The 11,844-nt window shown below is 53.7% G+C and overlaps 1 protein-coding gene across 5 annotated transcripts in view; it reads left to right on the top strand.

Moving 5' to 3' along the window:
* Positions 1-3,561, top strand: part of ARMC9 (armadillo repeat containing 9) — a 184,868-nt gene extending 181,307 nt beyond the window's left edge. For all 5 annotated transcript variants that reach the window (XM_017886383.1, XM_017886380.1, XM_017886385.1 and 2 more), the window contains 2 exons: positions 1,385-1,557; positions 2,945-3,561. In XM_017886383.1, coding sequence (XP_017741872.1) covers positions 1,385-1,557; positions 2,945-2,967 — 196 coding nt within the window. In that variant the 3' untranslated portion in view covers positions 2,968-3,561. The remainder of the gene's footprint in view (positions 1-1,384; positions 1,558-2,944) is intronic.
* Positions 3,562-11,844: the final 8,283 nt, after the last annotated feature.

Below are 11,844 nucleotides of genomic sequence, written 5' to 3'. Positions count from 1 at the left end.
TTTTTTTTTTTTTTTTTTTTGAGGCAGAGTCTCACTCTGTCGCCCAGACTGTAGTGCAGTGGCACAGTCTTGGCTCCCTGCAACCTCCACCTCCCAGTGATTCTCCTGCCTCAGCCTCCCGAATAGCTGGGATTACAGGTGCGCACCACCATGCTTGGCTAATTTTTTGTATTTTTAGTAGAGACAGGGTTTTACCATGCTGGCCAGGCTGGTCTCGATCTCCTGACCTCGTGATCTGCCCGCCTTGGCCTCCCAAAGTGCTGGGATTACAGGCGTGAGCCACTGCGCCTGGCTTATTTTTCTCATTATTAAAGTGGTATATTATCAATGTAAAAAAAGGCATATAGAAACAAATCAAACCAAAAGAATCCCACAGTCTCCTCCCAAGTCCTACTCCCCAGAACCATACCTCCATCGAAGGGGTCCTAACAACTGGCCCCAGGATATGACCTCACTGAATTCTCACAGCTCTTCCTTAGACATTTTACAGGCAGGGAAACTGAGGCTCCCAAGGTGTCAGGGAACCCCCATGCAGTCACCTTATGGAGAGCAGTGGGGCCGGACCCCAAGTTCCATGGCACAGGACCTCAAGCTTCTTTCCCATTGGTGCCTGCATTTCCCCACCCTATGCCCATTATCTCCTTCTTCCTGTGATTTCTTATTTATTTATTTATTTATTTATTCATTTATTTATTTATTTATTTTGAAACGGAGTTTTGCTCTGTCACCCAGGCTGGAGTGCAGTGGCATGATCTTGGCTCACTGCAACCTCTGCCTCCCAGGCTTAAGCAATTCTCCTGTCTCAGCTTCCTGACTAGCTGGGACTACAGGTGTCTGCCACCATGCCTGGGTGATTTTTGTATTTTTAGTAGAGACGGGGGGCGGGGTCTCATCATATTGGTCAGGCTGGTCTCGAACTCCTGACCTCGGGTGATCCACCTGCCTCTGCCTCCCAAAGTGTTAGATTACAGGCGTGAGCCACCGTCCTCGGCCAGTTTCTTTTTTCTTTTCTTTTCTTTTTTTTTTTTTTTTTTTTTTTTTTTTTGAGACGGAATTTCACTCTTGTCGCCCAGACTGGAGTGCAATGGTGCAGTCTTGGCTCACTGCAACCTCCTCCCAGGTTCAAGGGGTTCTCATGCCTCAGCCTCCTGAGGAGCTGGAATTACAGGCACCCGCCACCCCGCCCAGCTAATTTTTGTATTTTTAGTAGTGATGGGGTTTCACCATGTTGGCCACGCTGGTCTCGAACTCCTGACCTCAGGTGATTCATCCGCCTTGGCCTCCCAGAGTGCTGGGATTACAGGTGGGAGCCACCCCACCCGGCCCCTCCTGTAGTTTATAACGCTGTAGTAGCTGGGACTCCAGGTTGCACGTTTTGTTCTAGGGAATGTGCATCAGCCTTCACCTGCAAGCCCCGGGCCCCCGGCACTCCAGAGATGCTGGACTGGAACCTACCCAAGGCAAAGGTGTCAATTCTGGCCCCTCTGTTCTCTTCGTGTGGCCCCCAGCAGGCCAGCCTCCCCAGCTCCACAGCGACCTCTGCAAGGGGCCTGCCGAGTAAGTCAGCCTGGGTCCCGCTGGCATGGGAGGCTGGCTACCCGCCAACCCGGAGGGAAGGGCATTTTGCTGCTGTGTTTGGCCCCATGCTCCTGTGTGTGCCAGGCCAGGCCAGAAGGGGAGAAGGCCTGCTTCCCTTCCAAACACAAACAGGCCCCAGCAGGTGGCTTCCTTTCCTCCAGGGACAGGTTCTGCATGAATCTTCCTTCCTATTAAATTCCCTTTGGCCTCAGTGACTCAAACTCAAGCTGAGGAGTGAGACTTCCAGGCAGGTCACTGAGAGAGAAGCCCCTTCCCCCTACCCTCTGTGGAGCTTATAGATTTGGCCCTGAGCTGGCCCTACTGCCCTGGGGTTAGCCCTGAAACTCAGACCTGCCCTGGTGGAAGGTGGTCCAGCCCCTGGTACAGCCGCTGTGTCCCTGCCTGGCCCAGCCCATCAGGCCACCCCCAGGTCAAACAGAAGCGGGTGTCTGCTTGCAGGCTGGATGGAGGGGCTGTCAGAGGGCCTGCAAATGGGATGGGCCCAAGGGCCCCCACTCTCTCCTTGGGGCCTCCCTCTCACCCTCTCACCTGAGGCTCACTGTAAGGACAACTTCTTTGTCTTTCTCTGTCCCCTTCCAGCCCCTGCCAGTTGATAGCCCCTCCATCTCCATGCCCCAGCTGAGCTGAACCTTTCTAGAGGGCTTTACCAAAACACAGGGGAAACAAAAGGACAGAACAAAAGAAGGTCAGGCAGGATGAAAGGAGTCCCGCTCAGGATATGCGCATTTCTGTGGCCACCCCCAGCCCACCCCACCCCACTACCTTCCTGGCCGGGCCCTGGGCCCTCTGGTCAGCTGGGGACATGCTGGGTTGGAAGTGGGGGTAATGGCCATGGCTGGGGAGCCAGGTTGGGACCCCTCCCGCCTCCCACTGGGAAACACGCCCAAAATCCCAGCCGAGCCAGCCGCAGCCCAGGTCAGGGGCAGAGGAAATGCAGCAAATCCAGGGGCGGCTCAGCCAGGAGGAAGGTGCCACTGGGGCAGGGATCCCCAGTTCATAGCGACAGTGACACCAGCAGCTAGCGGCTGGCCTGGCCCCACATCTAGCAGCATAGCATGGTCGCTGTGTGGACGGCTCAGCTAGCCATGGGCGTTGTGTGTCCTGTGGGCTCAACGAACACGTAAGCTGTTGCCAGCAAAGCTGGCTGAGCGACCCGCACCAAACGGCCTGCTTCCTCTGAGGAGAGAACTGGCCTGCCAGTCGAGCCCCGGCCACAGAACAGGCGACCTGGGGGAGGGAAGGTTCCCTCACTTCTAAGCCGGCTGAAAGAGGGACTGAGCGGGACAGAGGGGATTCTGTGCGGAGACCGCACAACGCTGGCATCTTGCTCTGACTTTCTCTCCAGGCAGCCAGTCTCACAGGAAGTAAGGATGTCCCCGGGTGTCCCCATCACATTGCCGGAGGACCAGCCAGTTTCCCACTCTCAGCTGGTAGCAGCTGCCAGTGATAGATGTAAAGGGACAGTTGTCCACAAGACTCTGGGAGCTGAGGGGAGGCCGGCTCTCCAGGCAGCACCAGACCAAGGCCATCGCAGCCCCACCGGCCGGGTCACTTTCTCCTGGGGCAGAGCCACCAAGGAGGGCTGGGGAGAGCCTGGAACTGCGTCCTGGAGAGGGGGATTTCCTGCTCACCCTTCACACACACAGGAGAGGGGGTGGCTTTTGCCCCCGGGAGATCTTCTGGCCCCAGAAACAGCAGGTGCTGGATTTGCAGCCCTGGCCCTCCAGGCCCCAACGGGATGACAATGTGAGGCCAGCCTGGAGCAGGGCCTTTCCAAGGCTGCTGAATCCAGCTCTCCTCACTCAGACCAACTACCAGGACCCAGAAGGAACTTAGGGTAAAGCTCATTTTTTTCTCAAGCCTGCGTCTCAGCAGCAAAGTTGGTGTTTTCTTCCTCTGTTACAATCTGAGAAAGAAGGCCGGGCGCAGTGGCTCACGCCTATAATTCCATCACTTTGGAAGGCCGAGGTGCGCAGATCATGAGGTCAGGAGATCGAGACCATCCTGGCTAACACGGTGAAAACCCATCTCTACTAAAAAAAAACAAAAAAATGAGCGGGGCGTGGTGGCGGGCGCCTGTAGTCACAGCTACTCGGAAGGCTGAGGCAGGAGAATGGCGTGAACCCAGGAGGCGGAGCTTGCAGTGAGCCTAGATCTTGTCACTGCACTCCAGCCTGGGCGACAGAGCAAGACTCCGTCCCCAAAAAAAAAAAAATCTGAGAAAGAATATGGTGTGCTCCACCCTCTTCAAAGCTCTGTGCTTCTGCACACGTTTTTTGAAGGCCTTAAAAAGGTCACCAGTGTGACCAGGGAGCGCCTTCTGCCTCCCTCCCTGCACCGGGACCATAGACACAAACAGCTCTACCCGCAAAGTGACCCGTCCCGCGGGGCAGGCCTGTGCGCCCCTCACCAGGGCTGTCGTCAGAGTCCAGACTTAGGACAGAGGAAGGATGTTTGCCTTCAGGACCAGCAAGTCACAGGTGTCCTGGATGTTACCCAAGCTCTAAAATCAAATAAAACCCATCAGTATTTAATGCTGTGTGTGTGTGTGTGTGTGTGTGTGTGTGTGTGTGTGTGTGTGTGTGTGAAGGGAAACGGAAAGCAGATAGAAATCATGTGCCCTCCCCCAGGCACCTGATCTGCCCACCAGACCCTTCAATGGGGACATCTCTGTGGTCCCAGTGGTCGTAAATAAAGGCTAAGCGCTGGATTTTTCCACAGCCCCCTGACGCCTCAGGAGCGCAGGCAGAGGAGGCAAACAGGAGGCCAGGTTACCCAAGAGATGGCCAGAAGCTCATCCAGGGCCAGGACCCTGGTTAATCTTGTGAGTTCTTGGTAGTGGCTCCAGGCTGGGCACATTAGATACTGTCGTGTGACTGGCCTGGTAGCCACCTCTTGGTTCTCTGGAAATGTGTGAGGCCACTCTGTGCTCAGGGAAGAAGGTTGCCGTCCTGACCTGTCAGCCACCAGGCCCTCTCTGAACTCCTTACTTGACCTGGAGGCTTCGGGAGCAAACACACAGCTCGCCCCTGGTGTCAGTGGTGCAGACAGAGGAAAAGTACAGGGTTCCCAAATGCTGCTCCTCCGTGGTGAGACTTTGAAAAGGTGTAGAGTGGTTGCAGATGAACAGCAAAGGAGTGAAATGGAAAAATCTCTCTCGCTCCCCACAAGAAGTCCACTCCCCTCCGGATTCCTCAGATGCCACTGGCTGGCACAGCCTTTCCCGCCCTTGGTGTGTGAGCAGCAGAAATCCAGGGGATGGGAGAATCATCGGGGTCAGGTCAGTGTCTACCTCGTATGAAGTCAACAACTACTTTTCCCTCGAGCCTACCAAAGAGCTAACGTCTGATCTGGAGTTGTCTGATGGTTTGAGGAGAAAAGATAGTCTTTTAGAGAAGTGGGGAGTATTATCCAACTTAGGGTCAGAATACACTGAGATTAGGCTGGGCGCAGTGGCTCACACCTATAATCCCAGCACTTTGGGAGGCCAAGGCAGGTGGATCACTTGAGGCCTCCAGGAGTTCAAGACCAGCCTGGCCAACATGGCGAAACCCGGTCTCTACTAAAATACAAAAAATTAGCTGGATGTGGTAGTGTGCACCTGTAATCCCAGCTACTCGAGGAGGCTGAGGCACAAGAATCGCTTGAACCTGGGAGACGGAGGTTGCAGTGAGCCGAGATCATGCCCCTACACTCCAGCCTGGGCGACAGACAGAGACTCCGTCAAAAAAAAAAAATTGAGATTACCAGGTGAGATATGGGTGGTTCTTCCGGGAAAGTGCCGAAAATATCACCCAGGCCTCTGCACCACACCCTGGGAGAGTCCACTCCTGGGCGCACGCCTCTGCATTCCAACGCTGACAGCTAGAAATATACTTTGTAAAATACCAACAACTTATTCACAAATATTCCAACTATCTACTGGCTCCAATGAGCTTGCTGAGGATGGGTATGACCAAAGTCTAAGGGGAAAAAATCGAAAACACAAATAAACTTGCGTAAAGTTCAGATCTCCAGATGGAGATCCGAGCAGATGGCTCCTAAGATTTGCCCATGAAAACTACCAAGGGAAGCCACAGAGAGGGATATTTGGACCTTCTAGAAAATAGTAAGGCCCCAGGTGGATTATGGTTCCTCTGCCCTGGAGGCTGAGCCACCCCTCTGGTTACCTCGTATCTTCTGGTTTCTTCTGAGTGGGACTTGATCTCATTTCTGCATTAACAGCAAGGTGGAACGGTCTGGCAGGAGCTTAAATTAGGACCTGTGGTGGGGACTTTAATAGGCAGGTGGAGGTTTGAGATCCAGTTAGCTCCCAGAGATTAGTCAATAGGTGAGGAAAGATTTGACCCAAATCAAAAGAGCTAAAAAATAATAATAATAAAATAAAATTAAAACCCAGATGAACAAATAAAGTTCATGCAAAAAAAAAAAAAAAAAAAAAAACCGGAAAAAAAAAACAAAGTTTTAAATAAAAACAAGTCTGGCCCTGTACTTGGACGACCCCACCTGGCTTGTCTAACCCTAATCCCAGCCCCAGTTTTAATAAAACTGTATTTACAAAATAGGCAGCTGGGACATGGACCAGAGATACCAATTTGATTTTTTTTTTTTTAATATTGCATTGAAGTATTACATCATTTGTCTTTGTACTGAGTTTTGGGGTATCCTTTTAAATTTTGTATGCAAGGTGAATACCTCACCCCCCTCTTTCTAATCCTGGCCTAGAATCTGGGGGATCCCTCTGACCCTCCCACAGTGCCTGATAGCACAGCCTGTGGCTGGTGGTGTGCCTGTTTGCCTGTCTTTATCTCTCTAGATACTATTTGGGGTATGCTGTTCTAAGAAGTGATTAGGTTAGCTTTTGCATATAACAAACTACCTCTGAAACTTAGTGGCTTAAACCAACAAATATATTAGCTTTATAATGATGTGGATCAATGATGGGGGCTGGGCACAGACAGGCAATTCTTCTGCTGGGCTTGGCTGAACTCAACTGTGTCTTGTGGTCAGAGGGCAGTCAGGGGTTTCACTCATGTCTGGTAGTGGGCTGTTGGCTGAGCCCGTAGTTCTCCTCCAGCTTAGGCTTGTTCACATGGTGGCCTCGGGGCTCCCATGGCAGTAAGAGAAATCAAGCCCAAGCCTCATATCCACGTTCGCTATTCTCTCATTGTCCAAAGCAGATCACATGGCCAAGGCGCAAGTCTGTGTGAAAGAACGTGGATACAGGGACCCCGAATGAACCAGGGGCAATACTGCTGCCATCTACCACAGAGATACTGTTCAGAACTTTGCAGAACTGAACCTTTAGGGCTGTTTTTCCATTGTAGTATACCCTGTCCATTTAGATTCAATTGAACAAATATATTCTTTGGGGCTGCAGTGTGTCAGAATGGGGAGACACAGTCCCACTGGCTTTCAAGTTGCCATCCATCTTCTAGGGAGAATTTCTGGCCTTTTTGGATGGCCGCAGTCCAGGCCGGAGCACCAGCCCCAGGTTGAAGCATCAACCATTTCTAGGAAATGGTTGCAAAATTAACAAAAAGTCAGGCCTACAGAGCCCTGTCCAGAGTCATCTCCTTAAGTTGTCTACTGAAGCCTGGGGGTCAATGGGATCTCAGAAGGGGGACTAGAGAAATAGGAAACGGGATAGAACCGGGGGGTGAGAAAGAAGAGGGCAGGTGCAGGAGTTTCAGGGAAGGAGGAGGAGGAGGACTTGGGATGCAGGGAGGAGGACTAGGGATGGAGGGAGGAGGACTGGGGATGCAGGAGGAGGACTGGGGATGCAGGGAGGAGGACTGGGGGTGCAGGGAGGAGGACTGGGGGTGCAGGGAGGAGGACTGGGGATGCAGGGAGGAGGACTGGGGGTGCAGGAGGAGGACTGGGGATGCAGGGAGGAGGACTGGGGATGCAGGGAGGAGGACTGGGGATGCAGGGAGGAGGACTGGGGATGCAGGGAGGAGGACTGGGGATGCAGGGAGGAGGACTAGGGATGCAGGGAGGAGGACTGGGGGTGCAGGAGGAGGACTGGGGATGCAGGGAGGAGGACTGGGGGTGCAGGAGGAGGACCAATGATGCAAACTCTGGAACCCAGGGAGGAAAGCAGGGGATGGAGGGCGGTTGCCATGGTCAGGCTGTAGAGGAGATGGGGAAGAAGATAACAGGCTGAGGCCAGCTTGAGAGCAGTTTCCTTAGAGCACTGGCCAGAGGTCAGCCTGCACCAGTGCCTGTCAAGGCAGTGAGCTGGTTGCCAAAGGCATTGAGGTCAGAGGGGAGACCCGGAGAAGGCAGGAAAGTGGATGGCATGAGCTCTAAGAAGGGAGGCTGGAGCAACGGCCTCAAAGCTGTGATCCTGAGGGGTGCTGGGGAGCAAGGAGTCCACCAGGCCGTCCTCTGGCCCCTGGGCAGGAGGCAGTGCTGTGTGGCCAGTTTGGGACAGCTCACGGAGCTGATTACTACGTTTGGGGGGACTTCTTTTTTTTGTTGTTGTTGCTGTTTTTGTTTTGTTTTGTTTTTGAGACGGAGTCTCGCTCTGTTGCCCAGGCTGGAGTGCAATGGCACGATCTCGGCTCACTGCAACCTCCACCTCCCAGGTTCAAGTGATTCTCCTGCCTCAGCCTCCCAAGTAGCTGGGATTACAGGCATATGCCATCATGCCTGGCTAATTTTTGTATTTTTAGTAGAGACAAGGTTTCACCATGTTGGTCAGGCTGGTCTCAAACTCCTGACTTCACGATCCGCTCACCTCAGCCTCCCAAAGTGCTGGGATTACAGGCATGAACCACCATTCCTGGCCCAGTTTGGGGGAATTCTATGAGCTGCTTTTAAACATAGCCATTACCAAACTTAAGTTATATAAACTTACAGTAAAATAAATTCTATTAAAAACAAAGGGAATAAATAATCAAAACATCTTTTCCTAAGGATTTTCCTGCATCCACTGTCCTCTGTCCTGGAGGTTATTCACATCTACTGCATCTGTATGGTGGAAATATGACAGAATTAACGAAGGCTGCTAGACATCTCTTCCCAACTCTGTATTCAGTGACATCATTTTGGTAGCTTGAAACTGGCCATGGTGGAGGTATTTACACCACAGAAATTGGCAGGCACCACAAACCAGAGCTTTAGCCCCCACCTCCAAGGGCCGGTTGTTAAATGTTTACCAGCACACCACTGGCAGAAGAAGTGCAAGACGGTGCAGCCGCGCAGGCAGGATGCTGGGTGGACCAGGAACTATGTCAGGGAGAGCTAGAGGAAGCAAGGCAGTGTGTGTCCCTGAAATGGCAAAGCCAAGGGTGTGTCATGCGTGATGGAGAGGCAGCGGTTGTCTCTGCCCACGTCTCTTTCTACAGGTCCTCAGGTCTCACACTGGCCCAGAGTACTTGCGTCAGCTCCCCTTCCAGCATCTGGCCCAGAGCCTCTCCCCGTTTCTGTGATCAGCGAGGGCTTCTTCCAGTTGCCCTGGGTGTCGCTTGGACACATTCCTGCTTGGCACAGCGTTGCTGCTAACACTGTCACTGTCCCTCTGGGCCTCTGGAAACATGCCCGCCCCAAGTGTGCACAGGTGGAGCTGCTCTTTGTCACCAGTCTTCAGTGATGAGTCACCAGATCCTGGGAGTGAAGAGTTCACTGGATACGTGATAAGTGTGGCCTGGGTTTTAAACAGCCTGGAGTGAGGCGCACTGACCAGGCTGAAGGGGAGGGGAGTACAGGGTGCCACCCTCTGACCGGCAAGTTTCCAAGTTATGCCAAGCCAGGCCTCAACTCAGGCAGCACTGTCTTCAAGGGAGAAGTCAGGCAGAGGGTCCCAATGGCTTATAGGCCCTGAGGGGCAGGGCCAGGGACCCCGGATTTACTGAGGGAAGGTGGGGTAGAAGTTGGATAAAGTACCTCAGCCAAAATCAAGAAGAGTGGGGCTGAAGGCCTGGGGCCTGGAGTCAGGAGGCCATTACCATTGCCGTTCCCAGCCAGAGGCCAGTCTTTTTTTTTTTTTTTTTTTTTTTGAGACAGTCTTGCTACGTTGCCCAGGCTGTCCTTAATTGATCCTCCTGCGAGGCCTCCCAAAGTGCTGGAATTAAAGACACGTGCCAGCATGCCCAGCCAAAGGCCAGTCTTTCAGGCCCCATGATTAGAATGTGTGCACAGCTTGCAGGGTGCAGTGGCTCACGCCTGTAATCCCAGCACTTTGGGAGGCCGAGGTGGGCGGATCACGAGGTTAGAAGTTCGAGACCAGCCTGGCCAACATGGTGAAACCCTGTCTCTATCAAAAACACAAAAATTAGCCAGGCACGGTGGCACGCGCCTATAATCCCAGCTCCTCAGGAGGCTTGAGGCAGGAGAACTGCTTGAACCAAGGAGGTGGAAGTTGCAGTGAGCTGAGATTGTGCCACTGCACCCCAGCCTAGGCGACAGAGAGAAAAAAGAATGTGTGCACAGCATCCGAGGAGGCCCTTGGCCCCAGGATCTGAGGATAGGCCAATGGCTCAGCCTGGCCTCGGGCATCCCACCTGGGCCCTGTTGGTATCACTGCCCTGGGGCTATGTGGCAAACCAACAAGAAGGCGGCTGCTGTGCACTGAGCACCCTGGACAAGGCCCAGGGAGGCTGCAGCAGAGACGGGGGTCGGGGAGGGAGGCTGGGGGAGAGGGAAATCAGCATCCCTGGGAGACCCCAGCGGCAGCCAAGACTCCGAAAAGGGCATGAAATAGTGGTCAGGTGGAGAAATGCGCAAACCAAGCCAAAGAGGAGAAAAGGTGCAGATTTTGTGAAACCCCGCTCCCCCGGGGACCCTGGAAATAGTGACAGGGAGGAGACCTGGCTCTCTGACTCACTGCTATTGCTGTGCCACATGAGTGCACATGAGTGGGCAAGGCTGCTGGGGTACCAGGAGACCCCAGGACCAACGCCCCCATCCTTGGAAACGAGGCAGAGTTGGGCAGGGCGAGGCCATCCTTTGGGGTGAGGCCAAGGCCCAGGCAGCCGGAGGTTTGCTGTTCTCATGGCTGAGAGGAAGAATGGAGGGAGTGGCCACTGTCAATACAAGGATCTCAAGGACAATTAATTCCTGAGTCGGGCCGACTAGAGCTAACAAGGGGGGCCACGATCAACGATGCCGCCTCCAGAGGATGGGTGGAGAGTGGCATCGCACAACACCTGGAACTCGGGCTTCAGGGCGTCCTGGTGCTCTGCTGAGCCCATCCATCAGGGTTGTCTGGTGTCAGCTGGAATCCCAGAGCCATCAGCAGCTACGGTGCTGCCGGGCCAGGGTGAGGGTTGAGCGGGCCTCCCTCCAGGCGGAGGCTTCCCCTCCGCACTCTTGCCATGTGATCCACATGGGAACTGCCCGACTGCCCTGGTCGGGAGCAGATGGGGCCCCCCACTTTCCCTTTCAAAGACAAAGCTGAGATGAGAGCTGCCGGTGGGTGGGCCTCCATCTCTGGAGGAAGCCATGGTACAGGAGGAGAGACAGAGCCGCTATTCAGGAAGAGGCAGAGGGGCCGATCACCCGGTGGAATCTGGTTGTTTCCAGCAATACCCGGCCCTGCTCAGCTTATCTGAGCCAATAAATCCCTGCCTTTAAAATAAAAAAGATACTTCAGGTTGGGTGTTGCTAGGAATCCAAAGGTTTATAACCAAAACACTGACCCTGGTCACTCAGACTTGGAATTGCTGCTAGAGTTTTGTGTGCCTCATTGCTGCCACCTTCCTTCAAAACCCACCTTCAAGCCCGGTGTAACTCCGGTCCTTAAATTAACTGTGAAACCACCTCCAATGCTCCACAGGCCCTTTACCCTTCCATCAGGTGGTGCTGATGGATGCCCAGGGCTTGGGTTCTTCCAGGGAAATCAGCATTTGGCTGGGCCCCTTCAGGTTGCTTAGGAGCAAACACCTCTTTCTTTTAAGTTCAAAACCACTCCAGGTTCCATTCCATCCTCTACTCTCTACTCCATTCACCACTCTCTTCTCCACTCCATCCTCCATCTCTCCTCCACTCTCGTCCACTCCATTCTTCACTCCATCCCCCACTCCATCCTCCACTCTATCCTCCACTCTCGTCCACTCCCTCCTCCACTCCATCCTCCACTCCATTCTCCACTCCCTCCTCCACTCCATCCTCCACTCCCTCCTCCACTCCATCCTCCACTCCATCCTCCACTACATCCTCCACTACCTCCTCCACTCCCTCCTCCACTGCCTCCTCCACTCCATCCTCCACTCCATCCTCCACTCCCTCCACTCCACCCTC

Source organism: Rhinopithecus bieti, unplaced genomic scaffold (assembly GCF_001698545.2).
Source record: "Rhinopithecus bieti isolate Rb0 unplaced genomic scaffold, ASM169854v2 scaffold_13704, whole genome shotgun sequence".
NCBI classification, from domain to species: domain Eukaryota; kingdom Metazoa; phylum Chordata; class Mammalia; order Primates; family Cercopithecidae; genus Rhinopithecus; species Rhinopithecus bieti.
The sequence above is the reverse complement of the archived record's forward strand: the minus strand, read 5'-3'. Positions and strand labels throughout refer to the sequence as shown.